General features: G+C 41.1%; 3 protein-coding genes and 1 long non-coding RNA gene across 6 annotated transcripts; 1 reads left to right on the top strand and 3 right to left on the bottom strand.

The window, feature by feature from the left end:
* Positions 1–2,404: 2,404 nt before the first annotated feature.
* LOC127754752 (probable serine/threonine-protein kinase WNK8) lies at positions 2,405–8,890 on the top strand. Of its 2 annotated transcripts, none has more exons than XM_052280315.1 (3): positions 2,405–3,586; positions 5,410–6,734; positions 8,175–8,890. In XM_052280315.1, the coding sequence occupies exons 1-3, from the start codon at positions 3,546–3,548 to the stop codon at positions 8,609–8,611; spliced, it is 1,803 nt and encodes a 600-aa protein (XP_052136275.1). In that variant the 5' UTR covers positions 2,405–3,545; the 3' UTR covers positions 8,612–8,890. The 2 variants fall into 2 exon arrangements, with proteins under 2 accessions (XP_052136275.1, XP_052136274.1); XM_052280314.1 differs by having other exon boundaries at positions 2,406–3,586; positions 5,426–6,734.
* A 761-nt stretch (positions 8,891–9,651) lies between these two features.
* Positions 9,652–10,389, bottom strand: LOC127755186 (uncharacterized). The gene has a single exon (XM_052280845.1). It carries the CDS (start codon positions 10,127–10,129, stop codon positions 9,830–9,832), a length of 300 nt encoding a protein of 99 aa, XP_052136805.1. The 5' UTR covers positions 10,130–10,389; the 3' UTR covers positions 9,652–9,829.
* Positions 10,390–13,155: 2,766 nt separating this feature from the next.
* LOC127755207 (uncharacterized) lies at positions 13,156–14,908 on the bottom strand. The gene is made up of 2 exons (XR_008012974.1): positions 13,587–14,908; positions 13,156–13,476 (listed from the first exon to the last, which is right to left on the bottom strand). It is a non-coding gene; the product is annotated as an uncharacterized LOC127755207 (long non-coding RNA).
* A 1,077-nt stretch (positions 14,909–15,985) lies between these two features.
* On the bottom strand, positions 15,986–18,064 carry LOC127754067 (protein GRAVITROPIC IN THE LIGHT 1-like). Of its 2 annotated transcripts, none has more exons than XM_052279531.1 (2): positions 17,910–18,064; positions 15,986–17,446 (listed from the first exon to the last, which is right to left on the bottom strand). In XM_052279531.1, exon 2 carries the CDS (start codon positions 17,439–17,441, stop codon positions 16,173–16,175), a length of 1,269 nt encoding a protein of 422 aa, XP_052135491.1. In that variant the 5' UTR covers positions 17,442–17,446; positions 17,910–18,064; the 3' UTR covers positions 15,986–16,172. The 2 variants fall into 2 exon arrangements, with proteins under 2 accessions (XP_052135491.1, XP_052135490.1); XM_052279530.1 differs by lacking the exon at positions 17,910–18,064 and adding an exon at positions 17,590–17,895.
* Positions 18,065–20,037: the final 1,973 nt, after the last annotated feature.

Genomic DNA, 20,037 nt, shown 5'->3' with positions numbered 1-20,037 from the left:
TCGATGGAAATACAATTAGACGAATCCTGAACCCCATCTTGATAAAAGATAAGATTGTCAAAGCAGGGCAGTACTCAAGGACATGTTTGGAGTTTTTGATTGGATGATTAGCCGAAAAAATTAATTACCGCTAGTCACAGACGCTATTTCTGTTATATGATTTCACACTAGATGCCACTCTACGTCGTAACAATCTTACAATTATTTCTATAAAATATTTCTGATGGTAGCATTAAACTACATGAATTATTGTATTGATACCCAATTATGTCACTTCTTATATTTTGCTTTGGTGGCTGGGAAATAAATAGATTTGGCAGATCAATTATTGTAGTCAACTTCAGAAAGCTGAAGAAGTCAAAGCTCAGCTCGCTAATGTGTGGTCCTTCGTTCTTACTTTAGGGTATTAATTTGGGTTGACAAATACTCCTACTAGAGTTTAAGGGCAGGTTACTTACCCTTTGTCTAAAGGCGTGTTTAGTTCACGCCAAAATTAGAAGTTTGGTTGAAATTGGAACGATGTGACGGAAAAGTTGGAAATTTGTGTGTGTAGGAAAATTTTGATGTGATGGAAAAGTTGGAAGTTTGAATAAAACGTTTGGAACTAAACTCGGCCTAACTCTGAGGGGCTGAAGAAAAATGAGCCTAAGATGTACTCCCTCCGTTTCACAATGTAAGTTATTCTAGTATTTTCACATTCATATTAATGTTAATGAATCTAGATAGATAAATATGTCTAGATTCATTAATATCAATATGGATGTAGAAAATGATAGAATAACATGTATTGTGAAACAGAGGAAGTATATTTTGTTTCTGAACTAATTGACGGTATAAATAATTCTCGTTTCGGAGGACAATTCTCGGTAAAATCAACAAATTGTGGCACACGTGTTTGTTTTCCAGCTCTTACATTAGCTTTTTATAAGTACGAGACAAAGTAAAAAAAAAAAAATCAGGTTCATTTCCACGAGAAATACTTGTGATATTATGAAATTTATGTACTGCCCTTTTGTTTAAAAAAGTTATTGTCTCATGAACAATTGAATTTAAGTTCACAAAATCCATACAAGAATGAACCATTCACAAAATCCATAGAAGAATGAACCAGTCAATCCTTATCCTGCCTGGCGACTGATGATGTATCACTCTATGAGTCCTTTTTCCTTTTCTCTGAAAAACGCACCAAAATTGCATTTAAAAAATGTATAATTGAATCGTTGACTTTGTGCTAAATCTGTCGCAGCATCCTGCTAGTGGATAATACCTTTTGATCTTTAGATCGGATCTTTCTGAATTATTGAGAGACAAGCTGATTGTCATCGGCCATCATTGGGACCCAGATCCATTTTGCCTGTTCTCATTCTAAACCACTCGTATGCTGAGTTTTTGTCCAAGTGTCATGAGAGCTGGGATAGAATTTTTCTAAAGTTGAAATGGCATAGCTCCTGCCCGCTTCCTAAAAAAAAAGAGAATTTTTCTATAGTTCCAAATGGTTGCAGCAAGATAACTTGTCAGTTTTTGTTAGCATGAGTGTTTTGACATGCATAATAGACTCCTTTCTCCCAAATCATGCGCTTTCCTATGTGTATAAAGGTTAACATAGTTTGAAGGTTCGTGTTGTTTCTTTTTAAGAGAAAAACAAATATGAGTATATATAAGCTTAGTCTCTTTTCTTTTCTTTCTTTTTATTTTGTTGTTCCTTTAGTTGTGGACTACTTGAGTCTATGTATTCCTGTAATCCATTATCTAAAAAGAAAAAACCTATCAAGTACTCCTCAAGTAGTCTGAAGATGCTTACTTTTTAATACTACTCATTCAATTTCACAATGTAAGTCATTCTAACATTTCTCATATTCATATTGATGTTAATGATCTAGATTCATTAACATTAATATGAATGTTGTAAATGCTAGAATGACTTACATTGTGAAACGGGGAAAGTACTATTTAATTAGTTAATCAGGTGTCAATCTTAGGAGAAGTGTGTGTTCAGGTTGAAGCCGGTGGTGGTGTTACTAGCACCCTGGCCTACAAGGGAGGTTGGACATGACAAGGACTCCAGGAAGGAGAACCTGAAACCCAAAATGAAGATAGAAAAAGGAAAAGAGAAATGATCGTTTGTCTGAATTCAAGATACAATATTCAGTCTAGTCAAGGAAAGGAATACTACCATTTATAACAATTTATTAGGCATGGTCTAAAATTTGTGAATACTCAAAGGTGTTTTTTTTTTTTCAAAATAAGAGTATATAAGATACCCCTGACATTACTTAAGCTAAGATAAAACGTGAAAAGAATATGTCAGATTTTTTACGAAAAAATAAGCAAAGTCAAATACGGATCATGTGAACATATTCTGAAAATTCAGTTGTGGTTGGTCTTGTGCTGTTCCAACGTAATCAACCTTTCCTCCTCTTCCCTCTGCACATCTGAATTGTCAAGCAACCACAACTCTTTCCATCCTCTCCAATCTTAAGCAGGATAACACAACGAATTCTTCCTTCCCATTCCCATTCACAATCCTTCCTTATTCAACAATTTGTCTGATACTTGCATGCCCACAGGCAGCTCAAAAAGCTAGCTACTTGTTTCTGACTTGTATCATTTCTACATAGATAGCTCAAAGCCTCTCAAAATCCTGCATTTCTTGCTCAAATGGATTTTTCAAGGCATAGATTCTTCAAATTCAGATCAGCAGCTGTCTCCTTCCTCTCCATGTAACTAATTTCAAGCTCTCAAGATCAGCAAGTTCAGCAATCACTAGACTAGCTAGGCTCACTCCTTCCACATATAGTCACAGCTGCTCTCATGAATCAATCTATCTTTCCAGCTTCCAGGTGACAATCGAGACCTGAATTTCTGAACTTTTTTTCCCTCTCGTCACTTCGTCAGTAGAAATCCAAGGTTTATATTCCTCTGTACTACTACACAACAGAGTGAGCGTAGTACGTGTCTCATCAGCATCAAAAAGTGACATACTGCAAGCACGCCACAATTGAGGCCGATTGATAGAATCGAATTCCACTCAAATTTGCACGGTGGAAGAGAATCCCCTGCGTGCTTGATTTGATCAGGATTTATATTGGAGGCATCCAATTCCATCACTCAACCGGAGCTGTCTGTCTGTAGCTATCGCCCTATTTCTGCTAGCTCGTGGCGTGCCAGTTTAATTTCTTCCAAAATTCTCCGGCCTCACCTCGCGTCGCGTCGCGTCGCTTGCGTTAGGAGGTGCCTAAGTAGTGGCTTGTCGGCGTCAGATGAGTGCAGGGACGTGCTGCTCGGAGGCGTCCATGGTATGGATCGACTGCTCCCTCCTCGCCTGGCTCCTCTTCCGCGTCGTCTTCTTCTCCTGCCACGCCAAGCAGTTCAGCATCTTCTAGCACTCGATCAGCTAGGCTGAATCCACATATACTCCAGCATATATATACAGCAACTGATTAAGTAAGCTGTTGCTCGCCGACGACGGTGGCCGAGCATGTCCGGTGCACGGCGGTGCGGTGGCCGGACGTCGGAGAGAAGCTCGGTGGTGGGCGACAACAGGAATGGATACGTCGAGACCGACCCAACTGGGCGCTATGGCCGGGTAATTTATTCACTTCTTCTTCTTCTTCTTCTTCCAAAGAGAAATTGGACTTGTTTCCTTTCAAAGTTCAATCTTATCATGATTGCCAAATGATCAGCAAGCAATTCGGAGCTATTCAGGGTCAATTCAGTTCATTGCTTTTTCATTCAAAAGAAAAAAAAAATCAGTTAGTTGCTTTTGCTTCTATTTGGACATGGATTGTGCCTATCATGCATGAATTTAGTTGTTCAGCTCTATCATGTTCTTTAGATGTGGGCTGGTAATTGGTAATTACATTTCAATACACGTTGTAAGCATCAGTTAAAACATGTTGGCTTCATTCTCTTTCAGAAAAGCATGTAGGCTTTATGTTCTTTAGCATAATTTTCTAGAGTAGATTCCATGTTGATGTACACATCGGAGCTAACACCTCTAAACTATGCAAGACACAATTATTGTGTCTTTAATACTTTCATCGTATCCATTTGGCTTTTGCTGCTATCTATGGGCTGCATAGGACAATTGAATATTGCGCATTGAAACATATCAGGTTTGAGGTTTCGTTGTTAATCCTAAGCCATTGCTGTACTGAAAGATAACATCATTTTTTTCTATATTTGGTCAAATAACGGAAGTGCATCATAAATTTGAGATGATGAGTGAGAATTCGATTATGATTTCTCTTCCAATCCAATCAGGGAAGGTAGGGTGTTCCTTATCAAACAAGCTAGAGTTGTTGTTTGGTTGGCATTTGAAGTTTCCTAATATGTTGGATTTGATCTGAATAGATAAGCATGTTCCATGTGTTAATCTGCCAATAATCAGATGTTGAAAAAGTTTCAAGAGTGGAGTATATGCCCTGTCTGGTCATGCTCATGCCCAACGATTTGATACGATCCTCTCACCTTTTTTATCTTAGTGGGATGAAGACGTATCGGCAACTTTATTAGTTCATCTTTTTTCAGTAGTTTCTCTAGGGTTAGAGGTGTACTTACTGGCAACTTATTTGTAGTTATGTGAGCTTTGCAAAAGTGTCTTACTTTTATAAATTTGACAACTACCTAGTACTTTGAGTTAACTTTTTATATGTATAGTAATTTTAACTTTTGATCAGAAGTACTGGTTGTTTAGTGCTAAATTAGGGAGAGTAGTTAATTGAGGGGCTAAATTGGTTCTCGTAACTCAAAAGTGTTGATTTTATTTGACTAGAGATTTTCTAGACATTACTGTAGCAAAACCCGTTTGGAATCTGCATTTTTCACTTCAGAACATTATGAAAAGAAAACTTATATAAGATTTTGAAATCCCATGTAAAATTAAATTTTAAAAGATGACTATAAATGTGCACTACAATAAATAAATAAATAAATAAATAAAATTTATCGCATTCTCTTGAAGAAAAGCAATTCATTAATTGCACTTTCTAGTGCAGTACAATACACAAGAATATTGTTTTCTGACCATGTGCTCATGATCTATAAGTATATATTTTTTCTGCATATGCATGCATGTTTGTTTCAAAAACTTTTTAAACTGCACGAAGTATAAAATATTTAGAATTTAGTGAAAGGAATATAGATAAATTAATTCGCTTCGTGCTTATCTCTGATATTTCAGAAATTTCGGTTCAATATTTCGTTTTGCACTTTCTGCTATTTCAGAAACTTGAGGAATTTCAGCCCCCCCCCCCCTAAAAAAAATGAAATTAATTTGGCTGAAAAGAAAAACATTTTTAATTAAGCAAATTTTAACTAAACTTTAACCAAAATTTGTTGAAATTTCAACCTTTTCGGCCTGAGATTTCCGAAATTTCGTTTCAATCGAAATTTGTTCAAATTTTGTAGTGTATACAATGTGCAGTTGTCGGAGGTGCTGGGGAAGGGTGCGATGAAGACGGTTTACCGTGGGTTCGACGAGCTTCGGGGTGTGGAGGTGGCGTGGAACCAGGCCACCATCTCCGACGTGCTCCGCACCCCGGACGCCCTCCACCGCATGTACGCGGAGGTGAGCCTCCTCGCCGACCTCCGCCACGACGCCATCATCGCCTTCCACGCCTCCTGGGTCCACCCCTCCCGCCGCACCTTCAACTTCATCACCGAGCTCTTCTCCTCCGGCACCCTCCGCTCCTACCGCCACCGCTACCCGCGCGTCAGCCACCGCGCCGTCGCCGCCTGGGCGCGCGCCATCCTCCGCGGCCTCGCCTACCTCCACGCCCGCGGCGTCATCCACCGCGACCTCAAGTGCGACAACATCTTCGTCAACGGCCACCTCGGCCAGGTCAAGATCGGCGACCTCGGCCTCGCCGCCGTCCTCCGCGGCTGCACCTCCGCCCGCAGCGTCATCGGCACGCCGGAGTTCATGGCCCCCGAGATGTACGACGAGTGCTACGGCGTCGGCGTCGACGTCTACTCCTTCGGCATGTGCATGCTCGAGATGCTCACCAACGAGTACCCCTACAGCGAGTGCGACAACCCGGCGCAGATCTACAAGAAGGTCACCGCCGGCAAGCTCCCCGACGCCTTCTACCGCCTCACCGACACCGACGCGCGCCGCTTCATCGGCCGGTGCCTCGTCGACGCCGGCCACCGCCCCTCCGCCGAGGAGCTCCTGCTCGACCCCTTCCTCTCCTCCCCGTCCCAGAACGACGACGATCACAATATCATTGCTCATGCCACTGCGCCGCCACCGCCATTGCCATTGGCGTGCAGTAATTCCAGTGAGGAGCAAGAGGAGGAGGAGTCGCCGGCAGCAAAGACGACGGACATGGCGATCACCGGGAAGCTGAACAAGGAGCACGACACCATCTTCCTCAAGGTGCAGATCGGCGGCGGCGGCAACGGGCGGAACATCTACTTCCCGTTCGACGTGGCGAACGACACGGCGATGGAGGTGGCGACGGAGATGGTGAAGGAGCTGGACATCGCTGACGGGGAGCCCACGGAGATCGCCGCCATGATCGACCAGGAGATCGTGCGGTTGGTGCCAGGGTACAAGCAGCACGAGTACTCGTACGCGGATGACGACGACGACGATGACGTCAATGCACACCCTAATCCCTTCTACTACCTCTCCTCTTCGCCGACCTCCTCTCAGGGATCTCTCTGCGGAGTGGGGCCCACATCGTCAGAGGGGTTTCCTGGCCCACATGGAAAAATTGACTGGTCAAGAGGTATTATAACAATCTTGCTTTCCTGTATATCAACAACGTGCTATTCTAATCTGAATATTATTCTAGCTATAGAAGATAAAAAGTTGGGTTTTATACAAATCACTTGAGTAGGGAGAAGAAACTTGCATAAACATTTTTACATACAGTTTGGAAATGGTTAAACATTCGTTAAAAAGAAAGAAATGGTAAACATGACGTAGTAGCATGCATGCAGATGATAATATAGTGGGCACCAACTTCCAAATGCATGTGTACAAACATGTAGCTTTTGTTCATTTGCACAACTGCTTTTGTTCCTAGCTAGGCAAGAAATTAAATTTCCTAGTCACCATATATATGAACAGAGAAATTGGAAGTCAGACGTGCAAACTACTACTTAGTAGTAGCTAGCTAGCAAGGTGGTTGATATATCTTTGTCCATTTGTCGTTGCTATTCGTGCCAATCCTGTGACAAATACATGCGTCAGCATCATATCGTTTTTGTTCCATAGTACTAGTGTACTACTACTCCCTCCGTCCTATAATATAAGGGATTTTTATTTTTTACTTGTAACGTTTGACCACTCATCTTATTTAAAATTTTTTAAAATTATTATTTATTTTATTTGTGACTTACTTTATTATCAACAGTACTTTAAGCACAACTTTTCATTTTTTATATTTGTAAAAAAAAATTAAATAAGACGAATGGTCAAACGTTGTAAGTAAAAACTCAAAATCCCTTATATCGTGGGACGGAGGGAGTAGTAGGTAGTAAAAACTCAAAATCCCTTATATCGTGGGACGGAGGGAGTAGTAGGTAGTAGCTACTAGCAGCTTACATACAGCCATGCATTAGGTTCGTGATGCTTAATTGTGGCTATCACTATCACAAATTGATCTCTCTGCAGAGACATTTTAGACGGATAAAAATTGCGCTCGGTTAGTCGTGTTACAATCATGCATCATGCCGGCGGCCAGCAGTATAAATGTCAAATGGAATATTTATCATGTAACATTCACATCAATCATATATCCTAGGCATACTACTCCCTCTGTCCCACAATATAAGGGATTTTTAGTTTTTTGACTTTTTGTTTACAATGTTTGACTACTCGTCTTATTTAATTTTTTTTTGCAAATATAAAAAACGAAAAGTTGTGCTTAAAATACTGTAGATAATAAAGTAAGTCACAAATAAAATAATTAATAATTTCAAAAAACTTTGAATAAGACGAATGGTCAAACGTTGTAAACAAAAAGTCAAAATCCCTTATATTATGGGACGGAGAGAGTAACACTACAAACACATGGTACATAGCTCGCCATTTCATTGTCATCGGCCGCATCTTAATTCATGTCCATTTATTTCATGCGCACATTATTAATTGCACTAACCAGCTAGTAGTACATGATGTTTTGAATCGACTAATAATCCGTTTGATTTGATGCATGGTGTAGATTACTGTTACTACCCTCCAAGCAGCGCCAGCGTGAGCGACGACGATGACAGCAGCACGAGCTCACTCTCTGCTGCAGTCAGTGCAATCAGCCTGCAGCAGCAGCATTGCTCGGCCTCTTCCAGCAGATTGGGGCCAGCATCTGCATCTGCATCTGAAGACGGAGGAGGGCACGCCGGACGGCCAGGGCAGCGAGAGGGGGAGGAGGAGCGGCGGCGGCGGAGGATGAGTCGGAACAGGTCGATGGTGGACATGCGGAGCCAGCTGCTGCACCGGACGCTGGTGGAGGAGCTCAACAAACGCCTCTTCTTCAACACCGTCGGCGCCGTCCACGACATCGGCTTCCGCGACCCTACTGCTTCTTCTTCCTCTAGCTCTTCCCACCACCGCCGGAGAAGCAACACCAAGATCGACCACAAGCACCACTACATGTTCTGAATAAACTTTTTAGAGCTAGTTATTTTGCTACTCCATTATGTACAGAATCAGATGCAGAGTATTACGTACCCTCCGACAATGAACTAATGTGCGCAATGCAGAGTTTGCATTGCGCGCGCGGCCACAAAATTGTGTATATATATGCGTGCTGTTAATGACAGTTTTGCCATGAGACATGTAAATGAATATGTGAGTGATATGTACAGATAGTTGTTGTTACCAGTGGAGTACAAAATACTACTCCAGCATGCATGCACTGCTGACCAGAGTTTTTACTGATGAACAGCTCTCCTCAATCAACGCGACTGTTTTTTTTTCAAGTTTCAATTTTGCTAATAAAAATGGCTCTCTCTTTTTGTTGAAAATGATTTCAGCTTTGGTGAGTTTGCTGGTCGTTCTTCGAAATCTTTTCCAATCCAAGTTTTTTTTCCCCGAAATGGATTGTTGAAATCAACCAAAATTTTCTACCCAGATCATCTTGGGCTCTGGACACACTGATGACCCTACCTTCCTGGGCCACGTCCATCGATCTCTGGGCTGCAGTATTGGGCCTTGGCCCATCACCGCGCGTGTGCAATTACTGCAACGCGTAAACACAGCCTGCAACTTGCTGTATCTGTATGCGTGTCGCCAGCTTCAGAGGAGGGCACGGCAAAGATCCAGAGTCAACGGTCAAATGTTCCCTATCCCATTTACATCTCTCTTGATCCAATGCATTGTACCACCATCTTCTCCAAGCACAGACCCTAAAATGCCTAATTGTTTCCTCTTTTTTTTTTTATGAAATAGAAATCATGTATTTGCCTCATCTTCTCAAGGTGTTCAATGTGTCTCAGATATCGGGCGTTGTCAAGGACCAAATTAAGCTACATATCTTGCTAACCTCTTTACATTTGTATCTAGTTGATCATCTCCTAATTAAAAGGTAGAAAATTTTGATCTGTAATTCTAACATCAATGTGCATAATAGCAGTCATAAATATTCAGAAAACTGCAGGGAAAACCAAAGAATAACGTTCCATTAGTTGTTGCGAACTAGCTAGCAAATCGATCTCATGTATATATATGTACATAGTTTCTGTATATCGAACAAATCAACAAAAAGAAAGAAACAAGGAAAAGAAGTAGCGTGTCATAAACTCATACATACACAACTAAGATCGAGAGCCTACAGAGGAGGAGGAAGAGGAAGAGGGCAAATACGAGTAGCTAGCTAAGCTAGTTTGTGCGCTTGCTGGGGCTGGATGGCTGTGGCCTTCCTCTGGGCTTCATGCTTCTCAACCAAGACAGCTGCTGCTGCTGCACCACTTGTTCTTCAGTCGTCGTCGTCGTATCTGCTGATGCTGTCTCCGATTCGTGCTTCAGCTGCGGCTGCATCGGCGTCGGCGACGGGAGAAGCAGAGGCCTGCTGCAGCTGCCGTGCTGCGCGAAGAAGACGAGCAGGAGGAGCAGCACAAGCAGCAGTAACGACGACGAGCTGCATTGCTTCTTGTTGCTTGACAAGAACAATGTGGCCATTTTACTGTTGCGATCTCAACTTGAGTTTCCTGTATGTGTTGGAAGCTAAGATGGATGGATGTGCAGAGGAATTGAAGCACAGGTAGCTATCCGGGATATAAATAGAGAAGAGATAGGTAGCCGCAGAGCGAAGAAAGCTTCAATTAAGTCAATGGAGAGGAGACGATCGATGGAATTATTAACTCTCTCATACAAGCTAAGACGTGTTTCCTCTTCCAAAAGATTAGCTCTCAAGACGTGTGGAATGGAATCAAGCTAGTTTTGCAAGCTGGAAGGAAGAAGCAGAAGAAGATGATGCATATATATATATATATATAGATAAAGAAGGAGACTTGGTCTGAGGGGAGGCGTGCGGATCAAGTTGAAGTTGCCAAGCAACGATCGATGGAGGACGACGCGTTTTGAGTAGCAAGCTCCACCTGGCGAGACCGTGTACACAATGATGCCACTAGTATACTGTTTGGGCAACCACAATGTATGAAAAAGATGACCTTAAGACAATGATTGTACTTATAAAGTGAGCCGTATACATTGTGGAAAGTAGCATTAGCTTAGGATGCACCTTATGCTTAAGTTCTACCACAAGCAAAAAGAAAATATTTTTTCTCTCTCATTCACTTCATGAACAAGAGATGAAACAATTATTTTTCCATTCTATGTGGGTCATCTTGTGGCTAAATTCTAACCATAGCATTGTGGGTATGGCTATAACAATGGCTCACTATTCATAGGGCCCACCTTAAGATTACACTACACCACCATAAGTACATTCTTCTTCCCTCAAAGGCTGACAGGCAGACAGGCCACGTGCCGACCTTCTATCAGCACGTACTTCCTCCGTCCCTAAATATAAAAGATTTAGGGAGTAGCTTGTAAGCACACACCTGTCAGTAACTAGTTGAAACCCCACGCGTTACCGCAGGATATTTTGTTGAGATTGGTGGTTGCATTTAGTAAATTAAAGTGGTATAAAAACCCCTCACTATTGAATTGTGCCACGATCAAATTAGATGGGCCTCCCGTGGTGGAAAATATACATGGGCCTCACGTGGTGATTGTGTGTGACAGTGTGAGATGGATTGGGTTGTTTTTTTCATCCAACGTTTAGAGATGATCAAATCTACTGCTCCAACAGCTGAGAATTAATGATGACGTGGTATATTGAGGACTGAGCTTTAGGATCTTAATTACAGTTAGTGAGTCATAACTTTATAGTAAGAAAGGAAATGCTAGGCCCCATGCGACCGAGGCCACGTCTTACCGATATTGGGAGTATCGGAGTTGGTAGGCGATAGACCACAACAACAGAGAATTATAGAAGATCTCAGATAAAAGCCCAATGTTTCACTAAACTAGTAGTGACTGTCTTTGGGTGTGATAACCCTATTGAGAGCGTTCTCAAGGTACACCTTCTCTTTCGGTGAGGATTTCTGGGTGAAAACCATATCCAGTTTATTTGGACGGGTGATAACAACGTCTTTTAGCATCGCAAACTTCGTGGAGACATCGTTTTTTAGGTCTTTGCTCTGTCGTGTAGTTGTTGGCCTAGTGGTGACCAACCTTGTATCAGTGGTTGGTTTAGTGCTCGGTTTACTCTCATATTTGTATGGTTGTATGCTTGATGTGTGATTTAGGGGGTGCATGCCCTACTTGACAACCGGTTGGCGAAAAAGAAAAGAATTCTAGCCTCAATCATATATATATATATATATATATATATATATATATATATATATATATATATATATATATATATATATATATATATATATATATATATATATATATTCAAAAATATTGTCAATTAAAAACCTCAAAATATATCCATAATAATAGCTGATACACCTCAAAATTTATATACAGAATCACATAAATATATATATGGAGAAGTCAGGTGGATCAACATGTACTCAATCAAACAGAACGAGTTAGTGATATACTCCCTCCATCCTAAAATATTTGACACCGTTGACTTTTTTAAAAATGTTTGACCGTTCGTCTTATTAAAAAAATTTAAGTAATTATTAATTCTTTTCCTATCATTTGATTTATTGTTAAATATACTTTTATGTATACATATAGTTTTACACATTTCACAAAAGTTTTTGAATAAGATGAACGGTCAAATATATTTAAAAAAGTCAACGGCGTTAAATATTTAGGAAACGAGGGAGTACTAATTAAATCACAAATCAACTTTGAGCGTGCGTACGTGTCAGACCATGTTATCTGCAGCATTATCGGCGGCGGCGGCAGAGATAACATCGGCTCTGCAAAGCGGGCAGGTTTTGTGGGTGCGAAGCCACTTGGTGACGCAATCCTTGTGGAACACGTGCGCACATCCCGGCAGCCATCATCCTCCTCGTCGCCGGTGTACGACGCCGCCGCCGCCTGCAGGCAGATGACGCACTCCTCCTCCTTGTCTACTCTATTGGGTACTCGCGTAGCAGCAACTTCTCGAGCGGCGAATTGGGCGGGTCAGCATTGGCGTTGCGGCGGCGCAGGAGGTGTCTGACCAGATCGGCGATGGCGATGGCGACGACGATCAACCAGACGGCGACGATGAAGCAGGCAAGGAACAATAATGCCTTCCCGTCCGTGCCTGCATGATTCCAATGGTGCGTGCATTGCCAGCTATGAGCTATGCGTACGTGCACTCGATCGATAAGTATCTTGATGATCTCAATCCAGATCACTACAGGATGGATAGGATTTGGAGGCATTTAAGAATGCCTCAACTACTTAAAAAAATGCCTCCAATCCTTAAAAGAAGGCACTTAAAAAAGTGTTGGATATACTGCTATAAGGAAAGGGATTTTAAGGCACTTTTTCAAAATGCCTTCATAAGTATAGATGAAGGCACTTTTTAGATTGCCTTTTAAACACATTTTGAGATAACATATGCCTCAATTTTTCTTCCCAGGCATTTTAGATAATTCCTTTGCTTTTCTTTTTAGGCACTTTCTTTAAAATGCCTCAAATAATATTGTTAGACGGTTTGAAGCATGCAAATAATACGTGGGACATGAATATACATGTACAGGATCACGTCCACCATATATGAATGTCAATAGGAAACAACAAATCGCACCAAATACAACCCTAAAAAATATAGAACAATAATTCCGAATTACAATTCAATCACACATTAAGTGGTACACTAATCATCTCAATGGTTATTAAGTTTGTAGAATGTGTCAAACATAATCAATGGTCTGCTCATGATCTACTGGACATTATACTTCATTGATCCACCCAGCGTTGTTTCTGTGAGGCTCTCATGTATTTGCAAGGAGGAAAAACAATCTGAGAATGGATTACACCAAAACCTGTTCATGCAGGTAGACCTGAAAAAAAAAACCTATAAGTTTCTATACAGATTGTTAATATATACTAGAAGCAAGGCAGAAAAATATACGCCCCAACAACAACATAACACAAACTTGTAGCATTATACCTCTAGGCTCTCTTTTTCTGTTTTGTAGATTCGGTCGAGATGAAGTTGGTTTCTGTTGGACAACATGTGAAGGTGACATATTCTCCTTATTCAAAATTGAAATTCATATTCATTACATGTTGATATGCTCACAAACTAGAGTTATAATATTTTAGATCCTCAGCTATAATTCAACACTCTTACCCACAGTAGAACAAGTGTCAAGGCAACAAAAACTGAATGCAAATAGCCAAACACTCCCATCTAACTATAGATTTTAGAAACACACTGATCCTATACTAGCATTGCATGAAAAAAGTTATAAAGTACTTCCTAATAGAACATAACTATTCCCAACAGTAGAGTTGTTCGAAGACAACAGAGACCTAGAAATAATCAATGTGCATTACCTAGAAATAGCTTAACTCAAAATTCTGAAGTTTGAACCATAGTGCATTACCTGGAATTCAGAGTTAAAATCACTGGTGGAAAAAACTGCACAAGGTGCTGCTAACAGTTCACTAGTTCTTATCTACCATAACCAGAAAATTAGTAACTACTTTTCTAAGATGGAATAATTTTTTAGTAAATCTATTCATCAATGGAAATTCAGATTACAGTGAAGTAATGCTTAAAATTTACTTGAAAGCAGTTGACTCCAAACTATAACAGAACCATACTGACCATACATGATTTGCTCGGATTAGTTAGGCGCTTGGTTTGCTCATATACAAACAATTTGTACCCAAGCCAGTGGCAAATATATATATGAACAACTGCAGAAACTCGCTTAGACAATACTGCAAACACCTTCAGTGCGCCAAAACTGAAGCTGATTTAAACCTTACAAATGGAAGGGTACGAAGCTGCATGTGAGGCCGTGGGCTGGAGGGTGGAGGAGGCGAGGCGGCGCAACGTGTGACGGTCGATCGTCGACGACGGCACCGAGATGGGCAGCAGGCGGGCGGGGCGCAGGGCGCTCGACGGCGGCGAGTCTCTCCCACGAGCTAGGTCACCGGGCGGCACTACGGCGTGATGCACCGATGGTGAGATGGGCGATGCCGCAACGGGCGACGGTCGACCGTCGACGGCGGCACGGCGCGACGGGCGATGGGCGGGCGGGGCGCTGGGCGGTCGTCGGCGGCGAGTCACCCCCACGAGGTTTCCGGGCGGCGCTGCGGCGCAATGCGACGATGCGGCGAGGGGCAGCGCCGCGGCGCGACGGGAAACGGGCGGGCGGGGCGCAGGGTGGCCGGCGCCGGCGAGTCACCCCCACGCGATCGCCGGGCGGCGGCTGGGAGTCGCCTAGCACGCGTGAGATTTTTTGAGGCGTTTTGCTTAGAAACGCCTCCAATTTTTCACGGCAGTTTTACAAAACGCCTCCTTATATATGTACTATTATGGCATATCGTGATAATGCCTGAAATAATCTTTTTTTAAAGGCGTTATTGAAAAATGCTTTAGAATCACATGAGCTTTCGAGGCATCCTTGATGAAAATGCCTTCAAATGATGATACTTTTAAAGGCATAACTTACATTTGCCTTGCAATTAATATTTTTTAAGGCATGTTTGTCAATAGTGCCTTAGAATGGGATGATTTGAGGCAATATTACAAAAGTGCCTTCAACAAAATGCCTCCAAATGCTATCCATCCTGTGCAGTGCTGCACCTGTAGTACTGCTCACTGACATGTGGGTCCACTGACATGTGGGTCCACATGTCAGTGAGCAGTACTGCAGGACATCTGCAGAAGACCCTTACTCTGATGATCCTGATCAACAATATAATTAATATAATTAATCGAAAGCTGATGATGCTAGCCGCAGTACGTCTCTTTAATTAAGCTGCCTGGCTGCTTAATCGATTGTATAACATGCTAGTATTTTTTGCCAATCGACTTGGGCATATATATCTCTATCCACACTGGATCGGAGTAATTCCTCCGTCACAATATATATTCTAATATAGTATTTGATGAAACACATTTTAATAATATAAATCTGGATTAGACTATACAACCAAATCTATAATCGAATTCGTAGTACTGAGATATGTTCCATTTAATACTAGTTACATAGTCGGGTTACGTGCGACTTTTGATTCCGTTTAAGTACTTTGCTATATGCAACCTCGTTATTCCGTTTATGCTTATGCTTGTATTTCCTAAATTCTTTTCATGACTCTGTAGTGTGAGACCATGAACAAATTACTCCCTCGTTCTAGAACATAGCAATTTTTAAGCATAAATCTAGATTGAGATTGAGGGACTCAAGAGAAACACACAGGGATCTTCTAGCTAGCTCCACAATGTGGAGGGCTAGACGATCTTGGTTCAAAGCCCTACCCTTTTAATTACTTGATATTAGGTCATTCCTTAATATTTGTGTTTTTTTTTCTACTAAAAAAATTGTTGCCCTTCTATCTCAATATTAATCTTCAACGTAAGTACAAGATACTAGTTAATCAGCCAATTAATCAATACAGAATTACCACATACAGTGACATATTGCAGAATACTACAATATACAACATGTTCGACATTCTTTTTTCAGTACAACTGCATGGCCAAAATTAAAGCGAACTCTAGTACAGCACAATCTATCTGCTATCTGAATTTGGGATTAGTTTCATCAGAAATAGTGTCTTGTTGATCGTGACAGAGGAACACTCTGCACGCCACCATGGTCTCACCCACCTTCATCCCCGGCGTCACGGTGAATGCAACTCCATCTCCTCCGCCACGACCAGCATCGGCGGCGGCGGCGGCCACGACGCTGTCCATGTACTCCGCCGCGTACCTGCTCCCTCTCCTCGCGTACAACATCCTCACGCTTCCACGGCCGGAACACCGCCGTCGCGCCGTCACCGCCACCTGCAGCGCCCACGCCGACCTCGCCATCGTCGCGAACGCCCTGTAGAACCACGTCCTCGGGTGCCCGCCTCGCGACACGAACGCCCTCACGTCCAGATTGTTTCTGAACATCGCCGACTCCATCTCTGACGACACGGCCGCTAAATACTTTGTTCGACAGAATCTCGCGAAGCTGGAGTTGGGGTGCTCCATCAACGCGTCAAGAGGGTCACAGCACCTCATGATTCGATCGAAGCGAGCAAGATCGAGTTCGTCATCGTCTTCAGCACCATCATGTACTGCAAGCATTGTCCGTGACAGGTAAGCTTCCAGTGAGTACCTCTTGTATGGTGAATGTTCGTCTGCATTGTTGGTGCAGCGATGATCAGATGAGGAAATCAAGCTAAAGATCAGCTCTGCGAAATCATGCACCGATGTCGATGCAACCTTGAACAAATCCAAGACTGCACTGGGTGTCGTCAATTTTTTCAGGACAATGGAGTAATCCTTATGATGGTTAACTGATGGTTTGCTGCTACTGATCTGTTTATTCAGTCTCGAATTGGCACTCTTCAGACCATCCAGCTCTCTTCTCAGCAGCATAATGTCTGAATCTTTCTTCCTCGTCTCAGCTTCCAGTTCCTGCACCAGCGACCATCGATCGTTGATCAGTGACCCGACGCTGCCATTCCAACTGCATAAGCTCTGAAGAGCAGTGACCGAGTCGAGCTCGGAGGTGATGATCTCGTCGGCGAAGGCTATCTTTGGAGGATTATAAGGGATATGGGCTTTCTGCAGCTTGATGTAGGCTGACTTGAGAGCTCCGATTTCCTCAAACAGTCTTGTGATAATTAGCCTCTGATCATATCCGCCACAATAATCTCCAAATTCTGTCTTCGTGTCAGCAAATTCAGGCGCGGCACAAATCTTTGTGATTTTGCAGAGCTTGGAGAAGCCTAATACGAGTCCAGGAACATTACAGGTGCTCCTTGCAACTGAACTTCTTGGTGTTCTTGACTCCATTGGGGCTGATTCAGTGAAAACCAAGAAACAAAAGAAGAATCTTTGAGACGACATGGGAGAGTATGGTAAAATTATCTACAAGAAAATCAATGTAATCAATGGTTTGAACTTGCTTTACTTCTCTAATTCGACAGAAAGACTAACAAACCTCTGTTTATGACCACAGACCAAATGCAGCAATATCTTTCATTTTGTGAGATGTAAACCCAACAGTAAACCACAGACTACATAGGCTCCATCTCCACTGTTTTGAGCACTTGCACAACAAAATTCAGATACTACAATGTACTATTAGTAGATTTGAGCAATAAGCTGGAGCCTTGCATTTGCATGGTTGTAATGGATAGAATTGGATAAAGCAGTACACAACAGATAGAGCTATGCAGGATCAAGAAAATATGTTGCAGACAAACAGATTTATTTGTTGAAAATGAAGGGTAGAACCGTAGAAGAGCAAGCATGAAGTACCTGGGACTCTGGGAGAGGGAGGCTGGGACTGACAAGTGAAATGCTGAATTGAATTGGTGTAGAGTGACCAAGTCTGAAGCTGCTGCTGCTGCTGCCTGCTATGCAGAGAGGAAAGCGAAAGAGCAAGCAGGAGCAGTAGTACAATGAAGGACAAGAAATGGACATGGCAGTGGCATTGGGAACAATAAAAGCAAAAAGGTTGCAGAGGCAAGGTTTTTGCGATGCATTGTGGCCACTGGAATGGATAGTGTGTGCTGTCCGGTGTCCCCTCCCTTGGTGGCCCGTTGTCTCAAAGCAAAAGTGAAAAAAAAGTGGTAAATGAGCGTATTGAGATGATCTTTCGTTCCAACCAAACCTTTTCCAACATTTGACTACTTCAAAATCAAATTTCAGTCACTTTCCGATATACTACTAGTAGCTAGGTAAATATATATCACTTCCAACGGTGATATCAAATAATGTACTCTTTTCTATCTATTATATTATTAAAACAGCCTTAAAAGGAGTCACCACGTTCACCGTGAAGGCTAGAAATTCCCATATTAATAGGAGAAAAAGAGAAATGTCTACACCGTTAGATCGTGGTGGGTCCAAATTATAACGGTGTAGATCAATTGATAACTTCTATAATTATGAAATAGAATTTGTATTCAACTAGAAAAAGGATATTCTATCTCTCCGTATTGGGTAGCAGCACATGCATATACGTATAGTAGAGTCCTGATAGTATTTAGATGTGGTGTCCGATTTGGAAAAGAAAAAAAAATGATGTTGCATGCACAGCCGAACTGGGCAGATACATATGCGGGCATAACTACAGATGTATGATCACATATTAGTACGAGTAATATAGCATATGTTGCCAAGTGTTTTTCTTCTACCTACATATTTGTGCGGCTATTCACTATATAGATTATTTACTGTTAGATATGTATTAAAGAAGACATTATGTTCGTTCATAAATTCTCACATTAGTAATCAGAGAAAAAAAATATCTTAATCGATACATCATGATGGGTTTATATAATAACACCATATATTGATCAATATAGTTATATGTAAAATATAATATATCTATCTAAGACAGCTTTGAAAGAAGGCAACATGTTTGCTGTGGAGACTAGAAATTCTTAGAAAAAGAAAAAAAATCTTAACCGTTTGATTACAGTGAGTCTATACTGTAATGGCTAAGATTGATCGTATACTTATAAGAAAAGAAAAAAAGTACTACGCAGTACACATATCCTCTTCAGATTTTGTAAAAGTGCTAGATAATCATGTCTGGAGTCGACTCCCAGCCGAACAAAACCGGACGGCAACAGGACAAGTTTTTTTTTGGAATCCTAGCTGAGAAGGTCAGCAACCGGACATGAAAAGTCCTACTGATACCGGATTCAATCTAAAAGTGACTAGCCGTAATCCTATTCATTCACTAATATAATTACAAAAAGTTTTTATTGACTAGCACATGCTACTTTTCAAATATACGTGTGGTTTATATAGATGGTTCGCTTTTGCTTTCAAGTTTCTAATCGTAAATACTACAAAGCCTATATTTGTCAATTTTTATTTTTAAAGAAATACTTCCATTTTTATTTTTTACATGATTTTGGTTAGTTAAAAAGCGAAGAGTGTTAATAAATAACATGTCCTAACTCAAAGCAATAATCCATGAACCATACATTTTAAAGACATGCAGTTCAAAATAACTCAAAAATAAGATACCATGGTCACTTTAGAGGCTTAGAAATAATCAATTTAAAATAATAATTAAGGACTATTGAAAGAAGAGATCATTTAGAACATAACACGAGTATTAAATTTCGGAGTAAAAAATAAAATAAATTCTGAAATTGGAAAAATAAAAATGAGAGTTCAAATAGGAATACAATTTAGAAATAATAAAATGTTCGGAATAAAGTATAAGGAATTTTGGAAGAACATTTCACATAGAACCCAACACAAGATTAATTAAAATTCATAATTAAAAAATTACAAAAGAATATTATTAATTCTAACTCCAAATAAAATTAAAACATCACTAAAATTAGGAAAAAATAACATAAAAATTTTTAAAAAGTAAATGCCGCATATGAAGAATTGTACATAGTATAATGCAATATATAAA

The sequence above is a fragment of the Oryza glaberrima genome, chromosome 11 (assembly GCF_000147395.1).
Source record: "Oryza glaberrima chromosome 11, OglaRS2, whole genome shotgun sequence".
In the NCBI taxonomy this organism is placed as follows: domain Eukaryota; kingdom Viridiplantae; phylum Streptophyta; class Magnoliopsida; order Poales; family Poaceae; genus Oryza; species Oryza glaberrima.
This window is presented reverse-complemented; position numbering and strand designations above follow the sequence as displayed.